At 39.1% G+C, this 27,486-nt stretch overlaps 2 protein-coding genes across 7 annotated transcripts; both read right to left on the minus strand.

Moving 5' to 3' along the window:
- Nucleotides 1-222: 222 nt before the first annotated feature.
- LOC112143975 (extracellular matrix protein 1) lies at nucleotides 223-6,080 on the minus strand. Its single transcript, XM_024268253.2, has 11 exons — nucleotides 5,821-6,080; nucleotides 4,262-4,306; nucleotides 4,092-4,163; nucleotides 3,970-4,020; nucleotides 3,834-3,869; nucleotides 3,456-3,706; nucleotides 1,823-2,028; nucleotides 1,356-1,629; nucleotides 1,090-1,283; nucleotides 870-957; nucleotides 223-754 (listed from the first exon to the last, which is right to left on the minus strand). Exons 1-11 carry the CDS (start codon nucleotides 5,903-5,905, stop codon nucleotides 575-577), a joined length of 1,482 nt encoding a protein of 493 aa, XP_024124021.1. The 5' UTR covers nucleotides 5,906-6,080; the 3' UTR covers nucleotides 223-574.
- A 1,944-nt stretch (nucleotides 6,081-8,024) lies between these two features.
- rorc (RAR-related orphan receptor C) lies at nucleotides 8,025-26,017 on the minus strand. Of its 6 annotated transcripts, XM_036215967.1 has the most exons (14): nucleotides 25,206-26,015; nucleotides 25,018-25,111; nucleotides 23,116-23,149; nucleotides 21,816-21,845; nucleotides 14,222-14,307; nucleotides 12,254-12,395; nucleotides 11,811-12,164; nucleotides 11,637-11,741; nucleotides 11,438-11,559; nucleotides 10,940-11,072; nucleotides 10,760-10,867; nucleotides 10,573-10,683; nucleotides 9,290-9,399; nucleotides 8,025-9,209 (listed from the first exon to the last, which is right to left on the minus strand). In XM_036215967.1, exons 6-14 carry the CDS (start codon nucleotides 12,264-12,266, stop codon nucleotides 9,045-9,047), a joined length of 1,221 nt encoding a protein of 406 aa, XP_036071860.1. In that variant the 5' UTR covers nucleotides 12,267-12,395; nucleotides 14,222-14,307; nucleotides 21,816-21,845; nucleotides 23,116-23,149; nucleotides 25,018-25,111; nucleotides 25,206-26,015; the 3' UTR covers nucleotides 8,025-9,044. The 6 variants fall into 6 exon arrangements, with proteins under 6 accessions (XP_036071860.1, XP_036071857.1, XP_036071859.1 ...); XM_036215964.1 differs by lacking the exon at nucleotides 23,116-23,149 and having other exon boundaries at nucleotides 25,018-25,109; nucleotides 25,206-26,016; XM_036215966.1 differs by having other exon boundaries at nucleotides 25,018-26,015.
- Between the last annotated feature and the right edge of the window lie 1,469 nt (nucleotides 26,018-27,486).

Raw genomic sequence — 27,486 nt, forward strand, 5'->3', positions numbered from 1 at the left:
AAACCGGGAGGATCCGCTCACAGCTTCAGCTCATCGTACGTCACCCCTCAGCATCAAACGTTTGGGAGTGGAGATGCTCGAAAGAGGTCGACATTCTTGTTGACTCAAGAGTAAAAAAAAAAAAAAAAGAACAGAATCTGTCAACCATTTTTACAATCTTTTAAACTCATAAAACAACATTTTTTTTCTCCTGTGGGAGTTTAAATAAATGTTTACCACTCATGTTTGGTGTAACAGTTTATTGATTTGAAGTTAAAAACATAAAAATGTTCAGACAGAACTGGTAAAAACTGGTTAGTGCAGGTGTTTTAACTGACTATGATGTTTGCATTTAATATTAAAATACTGTGAAGCTTGATTTGTCAGAGGCAGCAAAGAACAGGACAAGTCTTCTAGTGGTATTTATGGGAAATCATCCATAAATATCCTGAGCCTTTGGGCCTGACAGTCATTAAAGAAAAGCAAACGAATTTACTTTACATGTGATTATAGGCAAAAAAATAGAGTCTGTTGTGTTTCTCTATCATTAAGACAAAATACAATGTTCCTCATTAGACAGTGACATGTGAGGCTTTTAGGAGATGGGGCAGATTTTCCTCTTCCTACTGTTCCTAGCTGCGTTAGCGATGGGATCCATGACTAATTTGGAGACACACTTGGAACTACGCTCCTGTGAACCGAGTCTGCAGCACAGTTTGACAGTAACAGATTGAGATTCTCTTTTTGAACACGCCTCCTGGGACATCTCAGCGAGCTGATCAAAGGGAGAGAAGAAGACCACATGAGAACGAATACCTGTAAAACCTTCATCACTGGGTGAAAATGTCTGTTGTGTCAGATCGGACTTCATCTTCATGATGCCGTCTCACCTTCTGCGTGGAGCAGATGGTCTTGTCTGGTTCAGGCAGGGGGCAGCATTCGCTCAGAAAGGTCTCCGCAGGAAACTCAGTGGGAAGTCTGCACAGAATCGGCCTCCTCATTAATGCAACTCCAATTTTCTGGATCAATTTTTCAGATTTTGATTTTTAAAAACAAAATTTTTAGCACAGAATGAAACAAACAGCTGAGAAGATGACAAGCAGACAGCACCTGTTTTTTAGAGAAGGATTGTCACATAGATTGGTAAGTGAAGCCTCCTTGGAGGCAGAGGTCGTGTTATAGTACGGATCCGGAGAAGCTGATTGGAAACATGCCGACCAGGCAGCCGGATCATCACCAGAGCAACACATGAAGCTCGTCTTCTTTTGCTTCACCGAGCAGAACTTCTCCAGCTCCTCACGCCACTGAAACCCAGAGTTACAGTCCAATCAGAAATTGTTTTGTGTTTATCACGTTTGTGTTTTTTTCATTGTTACCTTCTGATTAGCACAATTCAGCTTATTACTCCGACTGCAGCATCGTTGGAACGCTCTCGTCAAACTGTTGATGCTCTTAGCTTGCCGAGCCAGGAGCTCATAGCCTGAACGCGGCAAACACCTGATGCTATAGAAGGGTTGCCGCCTCGACGTGCGGCACAACGACTCGATGTTGTCCGCCGTGGGTTGTCCAAGAGGAAAGTTGATGTCAGTCTTCTGGGAAGTGAAGGTTTTTTTTTCCTTTTTTCTCACCGATCTGGGAGTCATCAGTTTCCTGTCACGTTTGAGACAAACACAGTTTATTTAAGACTCTTTGATTAATCAAAACAATCAAATAAAATGACTTAATCAAATGATGAAAATGTAGCTTAATTGCTGATCAATACACTTTCTATGTATTGATTGAAGATCTAAATCCCAAAGCTTGGGAAAGGAAAAAGCTGCATGGTTTCATCCATTCACCAAACCTCGGGCAGATGCTCGGATCAAAGTTGAACTCTGCAGTGGGAGGGACGGGCGACACTGGCAGCTCCTCTGTTGGTTGGTAGTTTTGGTTTAAAGAATCGGCATTAAAACACTTTAGTCTGTCGATGCCTCTTTTTCTGCAACACTCATAAAGCACATCTTTGACTGCCGAGTCCTCCTCACAGAATAGCTTCACAGAGAGTTCCCACTGAAGAACAGAAAGAGTAGAGTGTGATCGCCATAGCAACACTGCAGGAAAACATTAAAACAAATTAAGCTCCAGAACTGCCACTTAATCCAATAATTACTTGTGTGGCCCGGTGGTATTTTTGGTTGGCGAATGGGTAGAGCGGATTTTGGGGATTTCATAGAGGAGATCATAATTTTGTATAAATGGAAATGATGGAGTGTTGTATTATTTTGTTGAGTGATGTGGGCAGAGAGAGAGAGAAGGGATTACTTCTTTTGGTTTGTTTCCTTCTTTGGTTGTGTGGTTGGTTCGTTTGTGGGTCCCTCTGGGTGGGCCATTGTGATTGGTTCCTGAGAGGGAGAGGGCGGGACTAATGAGAAAAAAAGTTCGGTTGAGAAGGAGGGGGTTCGAGAGCGGACAGATTGTTTTCCACGTGGACCTGTTGGGAAACGGAGGCTCGGATCTTTTGGAGCAAAGCACCCCACCAGATAGCGTTAAAGTCTGAACGGGAAGTTGAGACTAAAGGCTGATTTGGGAGTGAAGAACGGCGGGCGAGCTGTGAAGCTGGATATCCGTTTTCCGTATTGGAGAGCCAGAGCGGGAGTCAGGAGGGAAGCAGCGGAGCTACGGTGTACCACGCTGGGTCGCATCTACGCGGAGCCGTTGTCTTTTCTCGTCCCACTGGAGTTCGTTGGATTATTGCAACGCTTTTTTTTTTCTTCCGAAAAAAAGAAACAACAGGCCTGCAATGTTTGGTTTTTTTTGAGTCGGTACCGTGAGTAAACTGAACTGTGTGTGAGTGTGAGCGCACGCGCGTGCACGAGAAAAGGACTGAAACTATTGTAAAGGTTCAAGATTATATTATTTTTGATTAATATATACTGCCTTTCTTTAAAGCTAAAGAGTGTTAATCTCTGGTTAAATATTTTATTGGTTGAAGTTAGTTAATTATTTGTTTTAGAATCTAGTTCTTTTCTTTTCTTTTTTGCTTAAATATTAAAAAGGGACATTTTGTGTACATTTCAGTATAACTGGTGCTATTTATTTTCTGATATTTTTACATAAGTGTTTGGAGTGTTTACATTTTCTGTTGGGGAATTATTTTATATTATTTGCCAAATTATAATTTATTAAACAACGCCTTTAAGTTTATTTGGCTAAACGTTTACCTTTCTCTGGGTCTCTTTCTTTAAATTTTGGGCAGGAAAATATTTAGAGAAAAAAGGTGCACCTTATTTGGTATCCACCTTCCAAAACTCGAACCCAAGCACCCACCATTCTTAATAACCAACAGAGTGGCTATACGGGTGCTACACTTGTTTGATTTTTACACCACAGCGTCAAATAATCCTGCTGTCATTAACGCTGATGTAAGTAAGTCTGTTTCAAAACTCTTGGAGTCATGCAGGACACTATAAATAAAGGCGAAGTTGTGAAAATCTTACCGCTTGTGTGGTGCAACACAACACCGTGTCATTCAGCGACGTCTGGTTTTGATTACAGCAAGTGCCAAACCAAGACTCTGCATTATTGACAGCAGCAGCCATGCGCTTAAACTTGCTGAAACTGGAGGTGGGAAAGTACGACTTAGGGTAGCGGGGACGAAAATCGCCATGGCGACAGATGGCTTCAATGTTGTCAGCCGACGGCTGGCTAAGGGGGAAGTTCACCGGATATTGCTCAAAAGATGGGCGACCTTTGAGGAAGAGACATCAAAAATAATCATAATTCAGATTATGACAGTTTGATTTTTTATTTTTTTAAGGGATTTTGATATGGAAGAATATATTAGGAAAAAATAGAAAAGAAAAGTGAATACATACTTCCTCTTGGAGTCATGACTCCAAATGCAAAAGCCCCTAACAAAAAAGCAGAAGTCTTCTTATTGTTTGTCCATTCAAATGATACTAAATGACTAATATTATGTATGTAGAGGAATAGTAACAGAAACAAAACAACCTTCTCCCATTGGCATAAGCGGAGGATTTATTGGTCGTTGAAGGAGCGACTCTGGAAACCAAAACAGCGTTATAAGTTAAAGAACTGAAGGAAGATAATTGGGAGAAAAGGCGGATCACTACCTTTCTGGAGGTCAAAGACACTGGACATATCGACCTGCCTTTGCATGAAAAATGAATCATCATAGATCATCTCTAAAAAACAGATTTTAGAAGGGTTTTTTCTTGCACTTTTGTAAGAACAAAGGTGAAACATACAAAGAGCTCAGACCATCACAAACTTAGAAACTCACCTTGTCCTGGCACATCTGTGATGGGACGCTGCTCAATGGGCCGTTCTGGAAATACATAAACACAACATTTTACTGTGTTTTTCACTTTATCCTTCATCCTCAAATACAGCGTGTTCCACATTATTATGCAAATTGCATTTAAGTTTCATTTATTTGTTTTAAAATTAAACTCGTGGATGATATTGTGTCTCAGAAACCTGTGATCATTACTGTTCCAGGTGAGCTGCTGACTCCGATGGTCGCCATGGCTGGGTCGGCAGTCTCCCTGACTTCTTTTATGTTTGGCCGAGATTCCAACTCCGATTTGGTTTGTCTTTTTTAACCAACAAACTAATTATTTCGTATTTGTTATCTAACTTCAGGACACAGGTTTTCCTTTATTTAATAAACTGTGTTCCCTTTTATTTTTGGTGTCCAGTTTTTGTTATTGGATGGGGTATTCTGACATCCTGCAAAGAAATTCAAGCAGAAACTCAGTAGATATGACCTCTTAATGCAGCAAATTCAACCATTTTCAGTTCTTTAGGCTCCATAATTTAATAATAATGCAGAACAGTGCATTTTAAGGTTTTTGTAAAAATAAAAAAATACAGTTATCTTTAGGAGGTTTGTTCAATAACATTTAATACTATCAATTAATGATGCTTTGAATATTTAGAGAAATATATCATGCGCATAATAATTTAGAACTGTTACGAAAACAAAGCGATACAGAAAAACAATGCAAAGTTATGCAACTCCTCTCTGTTTTGCTTTGTGCATCATCAGCTGAGAGGAAACAAAGAAAAACAAGAGTCTTTCTTGCTGCTTCAGTTAATTCACTGCAGGTTTGGGATTTGATTTTCACTTGCAGCAATGTTGCGGGGATCTTTATCGTTGTTTTCAGAGCTGCTTGTTTGGATAAACTGTTTTGAAATATCCACCCCTTTGCAAAAAAATAGCAATATGCAACATTGTGCTTTATTTTGGGGTCCCAGTGACGACACCGCCCTTAAAATGAAGTGTTGTCTCTCCATGACAAAGGTGGACAAAGGTGGACAGGATTCCACATCTGACAGTAAAAAACAACAACAACAACAACAAAAATAATGCGATAAAAGTTTAGTGAATGTGGGTTCCAGATGAGTACTACAGGTAGTCTTTTGGCATGCTTTAAGCTTACTTTTTATAAATTATAAAATGTAAACTTAAATTATTCTTGATCAAGGAAGTATTCACTACCTATTTTGATATACTTTTACTTATGCTCAAGTATACGTAATAAAATATACATAAAGTGTTTTGTTTTTACCAAGCTTTAAGTTTTTCCAGCTTAAAAAAAACTTTTCAAAAGGTGTTTTTGCTAAGAAGTCAAGAAAAATAATCAGGCTGTGTACCAATGCGTAAATATATTTAAAAAGAATACAACAAAGGACCTACAATTAATTTAAAGAAACTTTCTTGGATCCAAATGTGTTTGCGGAATTGCCGCAGCTGTGACGCACATTCGTGAAGCCACAGCTGGAGGTGAAAAAGCCAAACAACTCCTGCAAAACCACAAAGAACCCGAGCGGACCGACCTTCCGACGCTGCGCCCTGCAGAGCCAAGCGCGCGGCGATGGCGCACAGCAGAACCCAAGAGGAGCCCATTCCTGAGGCGATCATCGCGTCGGTCCTGCTGGAGGTTCTGCTGGGATCAGGACAGGACTGGTGCTGTCTGCAGGCGCGCGGGATGGGGAGGAGTGAGGGGACGAAACGAGGGGAGGGAAGGAAGTTTTCAACGTGACTCACAGGGAACCTTTGCGAGTCTGGATCTGATGCTACAGCCTGACAGGAAATGAGCCTCTCTCACTCCGGCTGGCTGTTTGGAGGGCTGTTGATGCTGCGCGCCCGCAGGAGGATGACTCCCTTTCCCTCCTCTGATAAACCACAGTCACCACCTGACATCAAACCAGCAGGGTTGAAAGGATCACATCCAAACACTTCACAAACTGAAAAAGAAAAGAGCTGTGTGTTTTTGAAACTCTGCAGTACTTTTGATCAACTACAAGTGAAGCATATAGAGCAGCAAAAGTGTGCAAAGAATGCAAACCAGGTTTTGGGATTTCCCTTTGGAGAAAAGTCACGTGTTATTAATTTAAATACATATTTATTTTCAACTGAGAAGTCTTAAAAAAGTTTTTTTTTTTATGAAAATCACACATTTATTCAAAGTTTTCCACATTTAAACACACTGTATTATGATGTGGAAAAATGTTTGTCTAAAAGTAAGTTCTGGGAAAACCCTCAAGTCAATGTATCCCATAAAAATGCAGCATTGCTTGTTCTTTTTTTTTTTTTATTATTATTTTTTTTGCTCCTTTTATAAATGACCTATTTTATACTGCTTGCTATCTTCAGTATGGAGCATCTAAGGGACCTCAAAGCAAAAAAATAAAATATAATAAAAAATAGGAGAAAAAAGCAAAAAAAAAAATCAATTAGGCCTAAATAAAAATCTGGCTAATCTGGGGCTCAAGTACGACGGTGTATTAGGGCCACTTTATGCAGAAAATTTTATTTTTCAAATTACGACTTTAAATCTCGTACATTTACGAAAAAAAGTTGTACGTGCTAAATTATGAGAATAAAGTCGTATATTTATTACTTTAAAAGTCATAGGCTAAATTTATGACTTTTAATCTAGTAAATTTACGAGAAAAAAACTCGTAAATCTATGAGATTTAAAGTCGTAATTTTACGAGAAAAAAACTTTTTTTTTTTTTTGGTGGCACTAATACTCCGTCGTACTCAGCAGATATTAACTAGAAAAAAATATTACTTTTTTAGAAAAATAATATTTCCTCAATTATTTATTTATTTTTACTTCTGTGTCCCTTTAGGGGCTCCATACTCTTTAAGGGCTCTGTACTTCAGAAAACATTCTGCTTTGGAAGTTTTTTTATTGACACAATATGCACGATTCTGTCTGTACCATGCTTTTTAAAAGTTAGTTTGTGAAAAAACTCCACAATAGACATTAAAAAACACATTTGACTTTTCTATTTTTTATTTAAGACTGAGTTATGCCTTTAGTTGTTCCCCTCCTCCCACAATGTCATGGTTAAAGCTGCATCAATGCAAATTTCTTTGTTTAAAAAAGACAAATCGGAGCGTTTGGATCACAATTTTTTTCCCCAGCATCAAAAATGTGGCTTCATTCTGCTGTTTTTTGGGGAGTGAGGAAGTTTTGCAACTATGTTGACATTCTTGAAAGGTCAAAGTTAAAAAAAAAAAAAGCAAGTCCTCTGAAATTGTTTGGTCAAATAAACTCAGGATTGCTTTCATTGCAAAAAAAACTCTTTAAATCTTAAATGTGCAACAATTGCTCAAAACTGTAAGAAACCAAGATAACTTCTGACGATTACAGGTGTTTTCCTGGTATTTTAGGATACTGGTTTGTGAAGGTGAGACTGCGTTAACCCAAACTCTCGGTAGTTTCTTCGAGGAATCAATTAGCCACGTACTGCTGAGTTTCAGATTCTGCTTCCTCTTAACTAGGTGAGAGCAAATGCGACAACCTGACAACACATTTCTACAGACCGCTGCCACAGTCAACCACATTTCCTGTGCGACAGTTGCAGTTTTGCAGCAACTCATTTGATATCCAGTGAAATTTGTCATCCCTTCAGAGCTGTATAGACAGCAGCTACAAATTAATGTCATATTAATCATATAAGACGGAAACGACGGAAACAACTGAAGCAACGTTTTTATTTTCTAAAAAAAAAAAAAAAGACATCTGTTTGGTGTCACAGCTTTTATTCAAGAATCAAACAAGAATTGGGATCATTTGTTCAAGTCACAGAGATAACTACATTAAGACAGACAGTATTTAATGCTGAAAAGCTCAGCTTTTCTCCAACTTTACTCAATGATATGAAAACCAACACAGAACAGTTGGAGGCAAAAAAAGGGAAAAGAACAAAAATCCACAGTATTTCAGCATCAACAAAACCTTGACATTTGCCGGAGAAAGGTACACAAAAAGGGAATATTTTAGTAGTTTTGCATCTCACAGGATTTGTATTGCTTGGTCTGTGACACCAGCCAGCAGAAAAAAAAAAAACGCCTCTAAAGACACAGAAAGAAAGAAGCAGGTTTGTTGCTGCTAAAGCCTTCATGTCTGAGGTTTACTGAGGTTAGGTTTGTGTTTATTATCATAATGCTGCTGCCGAAACCTTGATGCACATTACATGAAAGTCAGCAAAGAAAGATGAAAAAAAAAAAATCACATTAAAATGCTTCTGTAATTAGTTTGAATGACAGAGGAGAAAACGGTTGTTTTAAGTTGGTTTAAAGCGTTTGTTGCAACTTTATTGATTTATTTTTTGACAACAAAAAATGAGCTCAGTTTGCAAACGTTTTTTCCGTATTTTCAAAAAATCGAAACGTTTTTTTTTTCAACGTTTTTGGACTTCTGGAGCAACTGTTGCTGACCTTCATCCTGCTTCTTTGAATAGCTGTGTATGAACTCCCCGAGACAGACGGCAGCTACGACCAGACAGAATCACAAAAATACATCTTGAGGAAAAAAAAAAAGCATCTTCACATACATCAACATGCTGTTTCCCTGAAATAATCATGTTCTAGCTATCAAAATATTTCAATTTCTGCTTGACATAATCAACAAAAAAATATATATATTTGGATTACAGTGCTTTTTTCAAATGTATTTTTCGTCATTAGAAAAATAGATTTAGCTGGAAAGTTGAGAGTTAAAACACGCCTACACTCTGGTGCGTTTGCGACTGTTTGCGAGCGATCAGTGTGGGGTCACGGGCAGCAGCTCTGCCTCGGATGCAAACAGCTCCTTGTAGAGCGGAGGAAACAGAGAGTGAGCCGTGAGGGGATACCGCTGGCTGAACCAGTGCAGCTTCTGCATGTGCAGGCTGCACAGCGAGCGCAACACCGCCATCCTCTGGTACAGCTGCAGGAACCGGACACACACGTTCAGATTAAAAACTCAATAAGTGCACACTTTTTAAAACAAAAATGTAAGATAGGTACCTTGTGCATCAGATTTTCCTGGTTGTCTCTGTGTAAAATGTGCGTGAGTCCCAACTCCACACTCCTTTGCACCCGCTGAACTCTGCCTCTGTCCTCCAGGCATGGACGGTCTGCAAAAAAACCCCACAAATAATGAAAAGTGATTAGTCAAATATTTTACCTTTACCTCTAAATTTGATCAAAGTGTGAAGAATCTAGGTTAAAGCCTCTCAGTGGAGTTTTAATGTTTCCTCTGCACCATTGTGGGTTTCCTCCCACAGTTCAGACATTTACTTGTAATACTAACTCGGACATACAGGTGCGTCAAGTGTGTGCACCTTCTCTGGTTTCCACTCTGTGTTTGTGGATAAAACAGGTGCAAAAATTCTTTTATTTTATGTAGTGTCTAAAATGTCTACTTTATAATCTAAGATTACTCCTCCTCAACTCTGTCGATCAACCAGTGCAATCCACGGAGAACTTTTAACATGTTCTTTAGCATTTTCCTCATGATGGAGGACACATATAATATAAATTAAGCCTAAAACTGCCTTATTTTATTCAAATCTTGGTGAATCAGGAGCAGATGGAAAAAATGCCATTTGAAAAAGTTGTGAAACAGGCGGACTAAAGTCCTCCCTGTGCGCACCCCGGCCCGCTCACGCTTAGGTGAGCGAGAAATGAGGAGCGTTCAACCCCGGTGGGCTGTAGCAATTCTCATACCTCAAATACTGATGTTAGCTTTCATATTTTTCTCCAAAATTGTAGCATAGACAGAGAAATGGATTGAATTTCTTGGTTAATGGCGAAGAAAACACTTCACAGAAAACTGTGAAAAACAAACAAAAATGGGCATCACTAGCAAGTTACTTTTGAACCCAGATGCGAGGACTTCCATCAAGACACCGTCATGGACGGTTTGTATCTTTACCGCTACTGTTAGGTCGGAGCTGTAAGCTAGCAGAGCTCTCAGCGACGGGGAGGGGAATGGAGGCGGGGTTACTGCATGGTATCAGTCCTTCCCACTACTTAAAGACGAGTTTCTAATGAACTGCTGCTGCTCTGCAGAAACTATGTCCCATAAAACGTCATTGATTTAGCCTAAAAACGGCATAATCAAAATTATAAATCACCGGGAACGCTTTAACAATAGATCAAAAGATGATTGGTAAACTCTATGCTTAAGAACATGCATTCTTGAATGCGCATTTAGTAGAGGTGTGTATTGGTAAGAATTGACAACTCAAATTAGAAAAGTGTCTACATGAACCCCAGTGAACAAGAAACTTATACAAACATCTTACCTGCATTGATCAGCACCAGCGCGCTGAAAAGTGCAATCTGCTGTTCGGTGAGCTTTAAAGCGCTCATGCCGTAAGCGAAGTCAAACACGGCCTCGATCAAATCTACACAGTCTGAAAGGAGACGGCAAATTTAACACATCAAAAATGAGTCTTTAGAAGGTTCTAGATGAGAGGTAAAACTCCTCACCCAAGGATTTGAAGACTTCAGGTCCAGCAAACTTCCCATCAAAGAACACGGTGCTGTTCTCTGAGTTGAAGAAGCGGCTCATCCTGACCAGAACCACCTCCAGGGAGCCTGAAGGAGGAGACAAGATGAGACCGGAGAAAACAAGACTCTATAGCGGCTAAAGGGGGAGCTGGGCAGCACCTGTCTTCAAGAGAGCGATCTGGTCGTTCTGGCTGAGCATACGGAAGCCTGGGATGTGCTTCGCAAACTCCACCACGTACTGCACGGCGTCAGTGAGCCGTATGGCACAGTGCTGCCACATCTCATCCTCAGACTGCAAAAACAGAGAGAAGTCTTCAGTTTTCTCTTTTCTGCTACATTCAAGTCACACTCAAAGTGTTTGATGATTAATGCCCCAACCTTATGATTGAAAAAGACGCAGTTTCTGTATTTCATTAATGTGTTTTTAAGTCCCCTAAACACACCTCCAGTCACCGAATAAGTGATCAAAGAGATAGGAAAGGGAAAATGATGAAAGAAGCTTTCAGTTTTCTGTCTGACTCATCAAGCAGTCAACCTCAAGGCGTGCAAAATGGCGTCTTTTGCTTTAAGACCGTCAAAATTGCACAAGAGACGGGCTGAGGAGTGGGTAAAGAACGACGCAGAGGAGGAAACGGCAGTCCAGCTGGGATTACTCGCCTTGCTCTGGTATGCTTGGATCTCCTCCCTGCTGAACAGTTTCCATCTGAGAGCTTGCAGCTCCTCCAGTCTGTACTGGCTGGTCTCTCTGTGGGAGCGCACAATGCTGGCACACAGATCCTCTGAGGAAAAAGCATTTGAAAGCATTAGAAGGGCGATGTTGAATTAGCTTGTTTGCCTGCGTGTGCAGACGTCTCACCGATGTTTCGAACGGAATGAGGATAGAAAGCATAGGTGTCCTCTTGAGCGTTGTAGCAATGAAAAGCCATCAGATCACGGGGCTGCTGTCTGGATTCAAATCCTACTAAAAAAAAGAAGAAAGGATGAGAAATCAGGAAGAAAAAAAAAGTGCACACACATGCTAGCACCTCACCTCTAACATCAGAGTGTCCACTGTTGTCCCCTCTTCCCTGTGACCTTGAGATAGGAGAGACGCAGCCGATTCTGTTAATCATTCCGGAAACCTGCGAGTCGTTGGGGCAGCACTTGTGGTAAGGGTGGACGTCAGCGGCGTAAAGCAGGTCCGCGTCTCCAGCGTAGGAGTAGGCGGTGGGCATGGGCTGGAGGAGCTGCGGGGAGCGGTCCTGCCGGCTCTTGGTGGGGTAGGACAACGCAGCCTGGTGGTCTCCCTGAAGCTGCTGCTGCTGCCTCTGCTGCTGCCGGTGCCGCTCCACCTCCGCGATCAGAGAGTCACGCTGCCGCTTGGACATCCGACCAAACTTCACCGCTGGAGAATAAAGCATAAAAAAAATACATTTGAAAAAAGCTAAAGATATAAAAAGGATGGGTTTGTGCGGCGGGCCTGCTCGGCCTCACCGTCTCTGCTCATGCCCTGCGCCAAGCACTTCTGCAGCCGGCAGTGCTGGCAGCGGTTGCGGCTGGCCCGATCGATCTGGCAGTTGCTTTGTCTGGAGCAGGAGTATGACACAGTGGGCAGCTGACTGCGCCGGAAAAATCCCTGAGAGAGAAAAACACAAGCGTTACATTTAAACTCAAGCCAAAACAAACAAGAAATCACAACATTTTAAACAGAACTTTTGCATTTGAGTCTAGAAAACTTCTAGTAAATTTTAACCAAAAATGAACAAATGTGTAAACTGGATATCTGTATATTTATTTACTTATTCCACGCTGTTTCATCTTGTTTTAGTGGTTGATTTATTCAGCTAATTTCATGTAAAAAGATAATTTAAAATGATTTATCAATCCATCTTCTGAAGACCCTTTTAGGGTCACAGGGTTGCTGGAGCCTACCCTGTTGGGCGTACACCCGGAACGGATAACCACACAGAACAATCCCAGTCGGGATTCAAACTAGGGTGAGCACGCTAACCGCTACACCACCGTGCAGCTCTTATTTAGAAGGAAATTTCAAAAAACACATAATTCCATCTGAGATAAAACATAACCTGCTAGGTCACTTTTTTTTCGTCTGGTAAAACAAGTTTAATTCACTAAAATTGCAAAAGTAGGAATATTTCTGTGTTAAATATATGTTTTTGTTTAAACTTTTTGGACTCATGGGTCACAAAAGGTTCTAAATTTGGCAGAAGGGCCAAACTAAGACCAAAGATGTGGCGTGTTTTGGTAATCCACCTCATAAGAGAAAGAAATAACAGAATCTGTAGGAAAACGAGCTTTAATGTTGATTGAAAATAAATACAGTTTATATTTTAAACCTGAACATTTGGGGAATTTTTATTTCAAACTGGTGGCTTTTTGTTTTTATGTCATCTAAACTTGTATCTATCATGGATAATCCTCCATCCTGTACTTCCCCAGACTGCGAAGCATTTTTTTCCAAGAGGCTAAGGCGACTTTGCTGTCACACCAACGGCTACAGGAGGTCATTCCTGCCTCATTCTATTGGACTATATATATATAAATAAGATAAACTCACTTGATGTCTATTTGTCTGAAAGGTTGCGATCAGTTTGAGTGCTCTCCCAATTTTTACTGTTGTATTAATGAGTCTGTACAGGGTTGCTACAACGTGTACATTTCCCGGGCTCAGATCAATAAAGTATCTTTATCTTATCTTTAGTGTCAATTGCACCAATCAATTGACGTACCTCAGTGGAAAAAACTCAAACTTAGAGAAAAGCTGCATTCATGCGGTGTTGGATTAATCGTAAAAACGATTGTCACCTCAGCCATCAGTTTATAAATTTAACTAATCCAAATTTAAGAAATGCTAGTTAAGAAATCCTTACTTTAAAAAATTGCTATTTTCTTTTTTGCTCTTGTCCTCAGTAGTCTTCTTCTCCTGGGTTTTGTTATTTTAGTTTGGGGTTGGACCTTGGTAGTCTTAGTTTGCGGGCTTTGCTTATTTGTTTTCTTTAGGTAGTTTTAGGCAGGGAGCTGCTGACTTCAACAGTCTACCTGATTCATTTCATGTTTGTCCAAGGAGCCACCATGGAGAGATAAAAGAGCCCTATCCCTGGTCTAGACAATGTATTTGTGGTGCGCCATCTATGGGGAGACCCCAGAATTACAGGGAAAATAAGGGTTAATATAATTTATTCCAGATTAAGTAGCTAAATGGGCCACATATGGCTTTAGTTTGCCCACTTCTGGTTTAGATTATTGTTGGGGGAGATTCTAAAACTAAAAGTTACAACACGACCACTAAAGAATCAGGGACTTCTTTTTTCGCTATGATTTTGTTTGTTAGTTTGTTTGAGGAACCTCAGCTCAACTGAGAAGCTTTATTGTGTATCTTTTTGAAAAATGATATTCTAACATCAGAAGTGTTGAGCTCTAAAGGTGAGGAAGGTGTCTCACCTTGCAGCCTTCACAGGTGATGACTCCATAATGGACTCCAGAAGACTTATCGCCACAAATCTTGCAGGGGATAACTTCAATCTGGGCTAAACAGACACACAGAGCAGAGTAGATTTTTATTCAGATGCAAAAAAATAAATAAATAAAATGAATTCAAGGAACTCAAGCAATGATATGGCAACCAAAGATATTGGAAAAACTAAAAGAAAAAGTTTGTATTTGTGGAACCACCTTGTTTTTTGAACTCACTAAATAGAGACGTGTGAGTTATTCCCACGGTGACGGTGTTTGTCTTAGGCTGTACTTCCCCTCCAACATCTATCAGCATTTGTGTGACCACGACAAACCAGAAGGTATTTTCCTCCCCGGCACCTCTTTGCTTTAATAACAATGAACGAAATAACTTCAAATGAAATTTAAAAGAAGAGTTGTGTGAAGACATGGAATATTTGCAAATGGAGAAGGGCGAATAATATGAAAGTGTTAACCTCAGGTCTCTTTCAAGTGGTAGCCAGACTTCTCTTTCATTCTGACTGTGAGCCTTTAATGTCATTTCTTTACTTTGAGATTCTTCTCTATCTGCCTCATAAAGGACACAACTGCCAGTAATGCGCTCTCCTTCCCTCATCACTGCCAGTAATGGCCATCCCCCTTTCACCTCCCCCCATCTCACCCCTGATCTTTTTCGCTTATTGGCGATTTTTCTCACAGTAAAAAAAAAGAAGCAGGGACAAATGTTTAACACCTTTCCCAGGTAATACATCATTTTCCTAAGACATTCCGACCGGCGCAGGCCGGAATAAGGCAACCGCAGTGGTTTGATCTTCCCTCCGTTGACGGAGCGATGATCTCCTGTCCCTACGTGATGATGCTGCTTATGTACAGTAGCGTTTGCATTTCCGCGCAGAACTGTGTCAGCAAGTGTGTGTTAGTGTGTCAGTGTGTGCCCTCTTTATTTGGAGCCACAGGGATCATCTGAAAGAACCGGCAGCGTAAATTAAATAATGCGGAAACAAGTACAGTTTGACAAAAAAGAGAAGAGTTGGAGCTCGTGCTGACGGATGACTGGCTACAGAGGTTAGAAATGTCACCAGTTTACCTACCTCACATCTGGAAAATGGACTCAAGCAGCCACATTTCAGAAAAGTCTATTGCTGCAAGTTTTTTTTTCCATTTCACAACAAGAAATCAACCAGAACCCATCTCTAACTGCTCACACGCAATCATGTCTCCTTGTTACTTCACACTACTTCAAACCTCCTCAAAATGAACATCTTACAGCTTTTTAAGCTTTTTTCCCCCCTAAAATCTAAAACCTGCAGTTAAAAGTCTGCAAGTATAGAGGTGAAGCAGTTAAGGCCATTTTGGTCTCATCTTGATATATCTGGCCACAGATATAAAACCTATCGAATTCATCAACTTCTGGTGTATGTGGGTTTATGAGAGATGGTAGATAAAACCACCGCACCACCTTTACCTCCTCCATCTGTGACTTTTTTTTCTTTTAGTGTAAATCGATGACTGACTGTGTGCAGTAGCTGACCTGAAAAATGCTGTTTTTTTTTACATTAGAAATGTGAAATTCAGAGTGGAAACAACATGCCTAGTGTTAATGTACTTAAATTTCTTTTTGTGTGTGTTTTCAAAATGTCCATATTTTTGCTTCTACAACAAAAAAAAAGAGCTTTTTGCTGCATTTTATTCATGAAAGAGGCAATAAATGAACAAATAAAATGTATGAATTGTGAACTATTTTTTGATCTACCGTGTAATCATTCCAAGTGATCTTTTATTTATGATTATGATTAAAACCTGTGTTGTTTTCAAAGACATAGTTTATGCAGAGCAGCAGGAGTTCATAAGATCTGTGCTGCTGGTAGCCCCGCCCCCATTCCCCTCCCCGTAAATTGACATGCTCTCCCGCTAGCTTACAGCCCCTCACACACCAAACCTAACAATACCAGTGCAACAGAAAGGCGAGCAATATCAGAGATATCCAGCCGTACAGTTTAAAGCCAGATGCCAGTTCAGACGAGGAAGACAAAGACGTACATGGATCTATTTGTCTACAAGCAGATTCATCAGAATGGAGCAGAGAGCTTGTGGTCGCCCATCGTACTCTCTATATCACAAATAAACTTTTTTACCAAATGCACTTTTTTGTTTGTTCCTGATTCACAACAATTTGAATAAAGAAATACTCATAAATGTGATTTTAACCTCAATTTTCTTTATATATGTCTTTCGTAATCAGAAATATGTCACAATAACATGTTAAAAACACTATTTCCATTAGAGTGGGTCTTTAAAGCCTCCTTTGGATACCAACAAGCATTTCTTCTGGTCTCTGTTTGTTAAAACTTTCATTATGCAACAAAACCAGAATAAATTTGAATTAATTCATTTTTCAATCACAGTGACTATAAACGAAAGCTTGTGACATGATAATTCCTTGCATATTTAGCGTTTCTATATTTTTTCCTTTGCATTTTTGCAGGATTCAAATGGTGGAAGCAAATTATGCTTATGCTAATACTAAAATTAGCAAGTTTTTACTATTAATCTTAACAATAATTCATACAATTCAAAGTAAAACTATTTTCTGACATGTTTCTAATAGTCTCATTGATTTTTTTCCAAAGTTGTTTCTGTGAGATGATCTGCAGCAGGCTGCTGTGACATACCGAGATTATTGGGGCTTACCAACCTGTTCAGTCAAAAACAATGCTGCTTTAGTCATGCTCGACATGACAAAGTGGAGAGGTCTGAGTACAGTAGATGATCTGCGATAAAAAAACAAGGTTCTGATTTGTCACTGAAAGCAAAAGGGTGCTGCCTCCCACGCTTCCGCATGCAAGGCATGCCAAGACCGTGCAACTCAGAGATTGTCTGATAAACTCTCTATGACTATTTGGAAATATCAATTATTTACTAACCACAGCATCAAATAAACATATGTAAATATTTTTCTTTAAATAATTTTATTACAGTGAAATTATGAAACATCAAGTTTTGATTTGCAGGATGTTTCCAGATGTAATTGCGCACTTGCAGTCCCTGAACTGGTGGTGAGTGTGTGTTTTTGGAAGGGAACTTTGACACATCTTCCAAAGATTAATAATTGAAGAGGGCTATTTTAAATGTGTGCAAATGTCATGATAAAAGAACGAAAATCTAAAAAGACGGAAACATTATATGTTGATTTTGCGGATGTCCGCCTACAACAGACTCCTTTTATTACAGACAATCACCATTGTGCAACAGAGTCTACGGCACATTGTAATTTTAAAGGGAATTTTTAACACGTTTGCATAAAAAAACGAGTCAAAACAGATACAGATTGCACTGAAGTCACAGAGCAATACGCAGGACAATACATTTCAATTTTCAAAAAATAATCAGTTTGATAACACGTGAGATTTGAAAAGTTAAATTCTGATTTATTTATTTTTTTAAACATAATTTATTAAATCAATAACTAATATAATCACTGCAACAAAGCTGGATTTCCAGGTATAAATGTTTTTTTTTTCTAACAAAACAGTGGAAGATTTTTGCAAGTGAAGTTTGGGGGGGTTGATAAACAATGTGTATTTATTGCAACCACTCTGAACTCAATGTGCCTAAAATCCACTCGTCAGCAGTCTGTTCTTTGCACTGTAAACGGACAGAAAACCTCAACTTTCCTTTGACGGAAGCTTACAACTGATGTACACGCAAGCAAGTCTGCACAAAGTCCCTTTGTATACAGGAATAACATCTACACAAACACGTCCCCTCACAGATACATTCAAAATCTATTTATAATATTTTCTTTGTCAGATTTTTAGCTCTAATTTATTCTTTTCTTTCTCTAGACATTTCTTAGCATCTCAAATGTAGAATTCAAATAATATTTAATTGCTTTGTGTAGATAAGAAGCTCAAGCAACACTTTTTTTTTTTAATCAAATTAGCGTTTATTTTATCAAAGTTAACCAAAACTAGATTAAAATATGCCTGTTTCTTTTTAAAGTTTAGTTTTTGAAAACTGAAACAAATGTTTCAAGGTAAAAAACAGAGAAATGCAAGGATTAATTTTTTCTCCAACGAAAAAATCTAAATGATGAGAAACCTGTGATTACTATAGTAAAAAAATAAATGAATAAATGTAATATTTGAGAGCCAAAAATAAGAGTTCCCCTAAAATAACACAGCAAAATAAGGGCTAATATAAGATTTTATGTTAGGTTGTCATTCTGAAATGTAACCGCTTCTTAAGGAGGAGCGTTTTATAATAAAATACCTTCACACACAATCCAGAATATCCATGCTCATCTAAAAAAAGGATGAAATGTGCATGAAATGAGCTGGATAACCAGCAATATTGGTGCAGAATGGATCACGTCAAGAACAATAACGTTTTTTTTTTTGTACTTTTATCAATAACATGAATATTAGTCTGTCCGGGGTTTCTTTGGGCTGCAGAGGTGTGTTGTGGGTAACAGCTCGAACAGGTGATTGCTGGGATAAAAGGAGCCCCTGATTATGCGTTCAGCTGTGCTGAGTTGGCGGGAGCGTCTCCTGTCTGCCGCCGATCTCCCTGCGTACTGCGCTGTGATGCGTTCTCTGTAGAACGCCACCAGGAGCTTCTCCTCCTGTGTAGACGCTGCCGGCCTACACTTCCCTATCTGAATTCTGATCCAAATATCTGGATTAAACCACATGAAAACTTAAAAAACGACACTGCAGCAGATTGTTAGAGACCTAAAGGAACTTTTATGGGTAATCTGGAGCTCAAATGGCACAAAATTTACCCGATGAATCTTTGAAGTGCTTTTTTCTGAGTTTGGAGGTGTTAAACGGAGGTTACGTTTTGACGGCAGAGGGTATGAATCAGCTCAACTGCTGCGTTTCACTTGCCATATATTGGGGAGGAGATGTGTCACTTGTGATTTTGATGTTTCCTTTGATCTAAAACCAAGTGCTTCTGCTGCTTTGGAAGTGCTGAGCATGATTGCACACACTGAGGAACAAGGAAATCCTTTCTGGTAAAGGAGCCTACTTAAGATAAGTGATCCTCCAAGCACAATGTGGATGGAGTAAACTCCTTTATGTGGCCATGAGGGCAAAAAAGAAAAATATGAAGTCACATCGTCATCAGCCGTGACTTGCTCTCTCTCCTCTCCTTCGCATTTGCAGTTCCCACATTGCAGCTGCGGGATGGAGATAGGCTACATCTAGGCCTCCTCTGAAAAGCAGGTGTGCAGAAAGGCGTCAGTTTGAGCCTTTGCATGTTGCACCAACAAAAAGTGTAAACAGTTTGATTTGGGATTTTTTTTCCCCTCTTGTTTGGTTAGAAATGACATTTTTCTTGCATTTCCTCTGCATCCTGTTGAGCATGGAGATGCTCCATTTGAACGAATGCATTGCGCAGGAGGAAGGGAACAAAAAAATTACCTTTTTTGTTTGTTCTTTACTCAAAAAAAAGTGATCAAAAGATGAGTGAATGCAGGATTTTACAGAAGAAATGTTGGCTTTCGCAAATGACTTTCATTTGAGCTTTGTTTCTACACTGTAAAAATGTGCCCAGCGCAATACCTGCGGTGCACCGTACATGTGGGAGTAACAGAAGGTAGACAAATGTGAGACATGATTCAAATCGTAAATTCATCAAAAGAAGCTGAAAATTGAGTCATGCAACCAAAACATAGAACTGAAACATCAACCAGAAGTCTGGACAGACCCGACAGAGATCAAACTCTTTTCATCCGGTAAACTGGTACTTTCTGCAGAACGTTTATACGGTTTCTGAACGAAATTGATTGTGAAATTTAAAGCCCACTTTTTTTTTTATTTTATTGGCACAGGAACATTTGTAAAAACAATTTTAAATTTGATGTCATGGCGTCATAAATTGTCCACAAATAGTGACAAATCGGATGTTTCTTAAACCAAATAATGCAAAAAATTGGACAAAAAAAATAATAAATCGAACAGTAGATTTGGTTGATAAAATATCGTTAGGTGCTCAGCCTACACACTCTCTCTCACACACACGCTTAAGGACTTCATCCCTACCTCGCATCATCCTCACTCCTCCACTTGTGTCAGATCTTTGTCCCACTTTCACAAACTCTGCTTTCCTCTCACTTTGTCTAACAGTCTATCACTTCTTCGGTGTGTGTATTTAGCTCCTTTGGTCCTTCAGACAGCCGCTTCAGGTGATCACTGCTGCTCCAGCGCAGATATTCAGAGTTTTGAGTGACAGTCACCGCCTCACCTCCCCTGCGAGCACGTTTGCGTGCATGTGTGTGTGTGTGAGAGAGAAGAAAAAAAAAGACAAAGAGGGGGGACTCTCCCCTGTCTGTGCTTTTTTTTTCTTTTTTCGAAGGTACTTTTTTCCTTCATACTTCTATTGTCATCAATCCTTCAGTATTTATCACACACCAGACAAAAAAATAATCACTTTATATAGGGGTCTCTGTGAGAATTTGAAGATAAGAAGCTAAAACGCTTTAGGATGTAGTGGTGTCCCACTTGAAGGCTCCTTATCTTGGTAATTCAGCATAACATAAGATTAGATCCTTCAATCTAATCTTTTTTTCTGTAGTTTCTGTATCTTTTTTGCTCATATTGTAGATTATTTTAGTAAATTAATGTTAAAATTTCACTTTTTAAACTAGTTTTGGTACTTGTACATCTTTAAAAAACAAAAATTTTAAAAATTAAAGAAGTTTGTTCAGGTCAGAAATAAATAATGATGGATACTTGCAGCTGATAAATTGGGGTAAGTAGTTTTTTTACTTTCGCACTCCTATCCAGTGTTAGGAAACGATTTAGGACCTTCCTTTCATTTGTTTACTAAACCTGTTTTTGTCCCTTTCGGGGACATGGGGCTGCCGGAGCTTAACCCGGCCACTTATGGACAAACCCAGGGTACACCCTGGACAGGTCGCCAGTCTGTCCCAGGACCTTTCACACACTCATGTTCACATCTAGGGGCAATTTAGAGTAACCAATTAACCTATGAACTTCCTTAAAAGTTCAATATTTATCAAAGTAGCCACAAAGAAGGATTTTTTTTTGAAAAAGTTGCAAAACATTTAAGCAAAGGCAGATAAACGTCCGTTATTTTGTCCTACAAGACTACCGAAATGAGGAGTTAAAATAGACAATGTTGACGGGGATCCTAAAATTTCAGAAGTTCCTCACAGTCATTTCTGCCTGAACTTGTGATCGCTTTGCTTCAGCATCTTCTCCACGCTCGATAAAATAACCAGGTGTGCGATGGTTGTGGCGACGAGTGTTAAACCCAAAAAAGTTAAAAAAAGACCCGATTATAATCGCTGGCATCTGCATTCAGATGCCGGAGTTAGCGTGGTGTGTGTGTATGTGACGGAGAGAGGTCGGGGCAGCACAGGTGCAGCGCGCAGAACCCTCCCCAAGTTCTGCTAATGATCCCGCCTCGGCAGCACAACTGTCTGCATAAACGTGCACATGCAAGCAGGTGCAGCGTTGCATGTCGAGTACCAATAACCACAGTGCATGCGCAAATATCTAGCACAAACACACACTGTGTCATACATGGCACGTGCACGCAGAAAGCAACTTACTCAGGTGGGTCTTCTTGGACAAACAGCCTCCTGCAGCAGAAAAAGATAGTGATTAAACAGCCATTTTTTCTTGAAAAATTGCATTTATTTATTATTTTTAATCCTTAAAAAACAACAAGAACAAATGCTAATAAAGAAAACACAAATACAGCTTCATGTTGTATAAAATGTGACAAAAAGAAACTCAGACAACAATAAAAGTGTGGAAAATACTGAGTGCTGACTCATAAATTTCCATTTTTTTAAGCAAGGTAGATAAAAGAGCAACAGTAGCAGAGGTGCTAAAGTAGGGGATTCTTCTTTACACTCCTGTTTATCTCATATGTTTGTGCGACACTTTCTACACCCCGCAGAGAACGACAGGAACGTGGGGGTGTGTGTGTGTGAAGCAATCGCTCCCGTTTTTGTGTGTGTCTGCCTGTTTGACCACAGTTTTGAGAGACTGACTTGTGGTCAGTGGAGAGACGGGGTCAGTTCGGAACCCGACGGGTTTATTTCTGGAGTCGCGTGTGCGTGAGAGAGAGAAAAAGAAAGAAACAGAGAGGGGGGACGGCTCGATGGGTTTAAAGGCTGCAGGAGATAAGTATCAATGGAAGGCGTAGCGTTAGCTGTCCTTTTGTCTGGCGCCAGTTCAAGTCCTCTGTGGTTTCCTCTGTTCCCCTGCCCTCATCAAATCAGTTTTGCTTCATAAGCACAAAGTATGGAATGAAAGCAGGGCAGTGCGTGCACGGAAAATGCTAAGGTGCATCAGAAATAACTGAGAAGGTGCTTTAAGTGATACCGATGGTTGTGATGGAGGAGAATTTTTGACATCGAAAGGAGGGATTTTAGAAGACTTCTTTGGTGTTGAACAAGAACACAAACATGTCAGCTGTGTGGCTACAGTAAAAATTGATTTTCATGCTCCTTTCAAATTCTCCTACTTTCAAATTGCATCAAGCAATTAAAGAAACTCCAAAAAATGTCTAAGTTATAAAAAAAATAAAAACCCTACAGGACCCTGTGCAGATGCACAAACATCATCTCCAACATCTAAGCTGGCTGCTGAAGTGACAGTTGCTGTTACATAACAACCCCGAACAAAAACCTTAAAAAAACATAAAAGTGACAAAAGAAATGATAAAAATGCCATAATGAAAAATTGTTTTTGATTTGATTTAATAAAACACAAAAAAACAGAGAATGGAAATGTCACATCCAATTTTTATTTTATTTTATTGAAAAGAAATAACATTAAAAACAAACGAAAAAAAAAAGAGTCAAAAATAGAAAAGACTCTGGTGGAGTAGTATCCGCTTACCAAGCTTTTATGTCTGACTCAGTTTAGATTTGATCTATAAAAAGACAAAAAAAAAAAAAATCACCTTTTATATGCAAATCATTCAACGCTGTCGCCAAGTGTGAAGAACTTTTCATTTTCTTAGCAAAAGGTTTGTTTGTGGGTCAAAGACAAACTTGACGGCAAAAAAAAGCGGTAAAAGGTGAGTTTTTAGTTTCACTGCAGTGGAAAAAAAACTTTTTTTAAAGAAAAAATGGCTACTTTAAATCTTTAAATATTTTGCTTTATAAATGCTACTTTTATGAAAATGTGTGTTTAATTTTATGCTGAAATTGTTTGTTCTGAAACTTAAAATTAACTTTTTTTTTAACCAAGCTTTGGAATATTTGCCTCTGAGTGTCATGAATGCAAAAACCGATGCAAACATAAATCCAGAATGCATAGAAACAGTAAAACCACTAAATCTTCAATTACATTTTTTGTGACACTAAAGACTGCAGCATTTAAGAAAAACGCAAACACCCACAGTAGTCACTCAAGCCGACACACTCGTCACATAAAAAAAGAAAAAAAGCTCAGCAGTGAAAGTGTATTCTCACTGAATCTGTGACCCGAACAAAGCCATTTGAAGACATGATAGGTAAGCTGATACACTTTTATTCTAAAGCCGTAAAGCCCTAAGCGACCAGTTTTAACATTTCCTTTCTCCTTAAGTAGCTTTAATCCTGTTAAAATGCTCTTTCCTATTTGGTTGATGCATGCATACACTGGTCGGGCTCGTGCTAGACAGCTTTTTCCATTCAAAAATACTCACGAAAATATCTATTTTATGCTAAATGAGGACTGGAGGAACATCTATGTAGCACACCGTCCTTAAATGACTGTGTTTGTCTGTTGTCACTGTTTCTCACGGAAAATAATCCACACTTTAACAAACACAATTTCATGTAAAATGTCATATATTGGACTCGATTAAGTAAAAAAATAAAAACTGAAAAAACTAGACAATATGTGGGTATTTTTCTACGTTATAATTCTTTGAAAAGTTTGTGGCAGCCATGCTTTTTATTCTAGATTAACAATTTGTGCATAATTGTAGTTATTTTTAATGATTTTATATGCAATTCCCCTTTATCATTAATTTAGAGTTGCATAAATCAAATCCCTTACCTCCGTTAGGTCTATTATAGTAAAACATCTAGAGAGGAAATTATTTTTGTAATAACTGAGGTTGTGTTGCTTTCTAACAAACTTTCAATTTGAAAGTAGTTCTAGATCGAGGCTATAGACAAAGAGGTCTCCATCTGATCTGCAGCTAAAAGTTTCAGGGGAAAAAAAGCAGATTAATGCTTTGAAGTGCGCTAAAAAGATGCGATAAGCTGCTTGTTATGACATCACCGCAGAGTAGTTTCTGGATGAAATTTGGCACATCAGGGTGCAAATGTGGCCTCTTGTTTTTGCTTGCTGCAGATGAGACTGTGAGGTTTTGGGTCTCCAGACTTCTCCTCAATGTTATATTTTATCGTGGGATTGTTTGATAAATTATCTTTGGCCGGTGTTGACTCTGGAGCGTAGTAGGGTAAAGAGAGCAATAGGTTTCCATGACTGAAGGGCGAACCGTCTTATCCCCTCGTGACAGCAATGCTTTGATTATAGCCTGGAAAAAACCTTTGAATAGAAACGCATTGGCCAGAAAAAGCAGCAAAAGTAAGAGCTAATCCCTGTGGATTATTTAGGCTTACTGCCATTCTTACCCACTAACAGCACCTTACACAGTGAAAGGGATGAAGGGGGTTACTGGGGTAAGGATGGATGAGCAGGGAGTGACTGGAAGTCCAGGAAAAGCAAATGGATGTAAGTGGGAAAAAGGTGAGTAAGAAAATAAAACGTCACAAAATGAAAAGTAATTCAGCAGAAACAGACCTTTTTTGCTGGGGGCGTCAGTGGGAGTCAGCTCTGCATCCTCATATTCCATAACTCTCTGGTCAAAACACTGGATGGTCCCACACACTCACCTCTCAGCCAGACAACACAAAAAAGTGCAGAAGTCAGCCGGCTTTTATTTTCTTAACCTCTCAGCACCTGTTTGATCCACGCATGACTGGACTCACCTGTTTGCTCTAGCGCCCTGGCCGGCGCAGACACTTGAAAATGTGCATTGCCATCTCGCCTGTGTCCTTACGGGTCCTGGAGCTCGGCCTTCATCTCCTCTTTGCCCCCCTTCTCTCTCGGCCTGCAGGAGGCTAAACCGCCCCTGGTGTGGATGTGAGGTGACTCCCCCGTGGCAACAACGCAGAGAGTGCAGCTGGACCGGCCGGCCGTTGCCACAGCACTCACCCCCCCTCGGCGGACCGGCCTAGCCTGGAGTGTTATGTCACCGAGTGTTACGTAACAGCAGCGGATCGGGTTTTGCTTTGAAGCGCTCAGTTCAGAAATATAATCTCCTGTTGCTGCTGCAAGTTTCAGCAACAATAATCGAGAAAGCCGTAAAAACTAACACGATAACCTAACTTTACTTTCTTAACTAAAATATGTATCACTGAATGTATAAAAATGAATGTCTAAGCACCGTTGGGATACAACTTACAAAGCAAAAATAAGACTAAAAGTTCCGCTTATGTAATAATGTACATAAATACTGTTCACAACTGGGTTGTTAAACATATTTCAATACTTATGATGAAAAATTATGTGTTTTGAAGGAAATATAACGGTACAGCCCGACACACAGTGTTGCATGCTGGGATGGGGCCCGCCATCTTGAAAGGAACTTTAGTAATAGCTAAAAAAAAAGTTGGTCAAAAAAGTAAAATAGAGTAGAGAAAGAGTAAAGCAATAGAAAATGTTGATTAAATTAAAGTTTACTTATAACGTAGGCATATTGTTAATAATCTGGTCCCTTCAACTTAAAGTTATCTTCATAGAGACCCACTCTGATAAAATTTTGTTTTTAAACATGTTCTTGCATGATGAACGATGTAAAGAAAATTAAGATTTGCAATTCTGAGTATTTATTTATTTAATTCATTGTGAATCAGAAGCAGACAAAAAATGTGGTCTGAATAAGCTTGTAGCTTTGTATTTAGCTACTACTTTGATGCATATACTTGTAGACGACCAGATTCGTGTTCGTTTTCCTCGTCTGAGCTGACATCTGGCTTAAAACTGAACGATAGCTCCAATATTGCTGCCCTTATTTTGCACCAGTAATGTTATGTTGGGGTTTTGAGCCGTAAGCTAACAAGAAAGTGTGTAAACAAAGGGTTGATGGGAAGTAGGGGAAGGCTTACTACGTCCTGCCCACAACTCAGAGGCAAATTTCTGATGAACTACCACCATCGTGTAGAACTAGATGTCCTTGAAAATGACACAGGTTTTTTTTAGTTTGGCTAAGAACGGCTCAATCTTATTAAAAGACGACTGGGAACACTTTAACAATTGATCAATTGGAGTTGGTATTGAAGTATTCTTGAATAGGTGTATAGACCATGTACGTGTGGTGTAGGAAACTGTTTAGACTAAATTAGAACATTTTAAGTTTACAACATATAGCTAGGATATAAAAAGTAAACTTATACTTATAAGTAGACTGCCTCACTTTTAGTAATAGACTACTTTTTTAAACTTCTTCCTACTCCATTTCGAACTACACAATTGAGGTGTAATATCTTTTATTTATAATTTATATAAAATTTTGTTTTCTTGTTTTGTTTTGTTTTTTACCATGTAATCTGTATGTTCGAAATAAAGGACTAAAGTACTTTTTGCTAAGGAATTAATTGAAACCAATATTCATAAACCTATGCAGTACTCAAGGGCTAAAGGGGCTGTCAACTTGCTAACACTTCAAAAGAAACTTTTCATATTAGATAATATCGATAATGTCCTTTTTATGCATTTATCTGCCAATTTCAATGATTATTATACTGCCCAGTATCAAAGTTTGCAGATTTTAATACTGCAAATTAAAGAACAAGTGTGTAGAATTTATTAAAGACAGTAATGACATGGGAACACTTTTTAGCTTACACCGGACTAAACATTGCCAAAATTATTAAGAGAGCATTTGTATTTTGATTCCGAGTGATGATTAATGCTGATATTGTTTTTATTCTTGCTGTATAGTTTGAACACGACTCCTTGCACATCAATTTTATTTGTATTATTTCTGTGTACATGGGCCAACGGTTTTGTTCTGTTTTCTGTGTTGAAAACCTAATAAATACATATTAAAAAAAAAAAAAACAATAATGAATGGTAGAATGTAAATGGACGTTTTAAAACTTTAGTGACACTGTGTTGTTCTCACCCATAGCAAAGCAAAATTGAAGATGAGATCTCGTTTCTGTCTCGTTTACGTCTCCTAGACATGAATGAGACGTGTTTGAGACA

This window comes from Oryzias melastigma, linkage group LG16, assembly GCF_002922805.2.
Source record: "Oryzias melastigma strain HK-1 linkage group LG16, ASM292280v2, whole genome shotgun sequence".
In the NCBI taxonomy this organism is placed as follows: domain Eukaryota; kingdom Metazoa; phylum Chordata; class Actinopteri; order Beloniformes; family Adrianichthyidae; genus Oryzias; species Oryzias melastigma.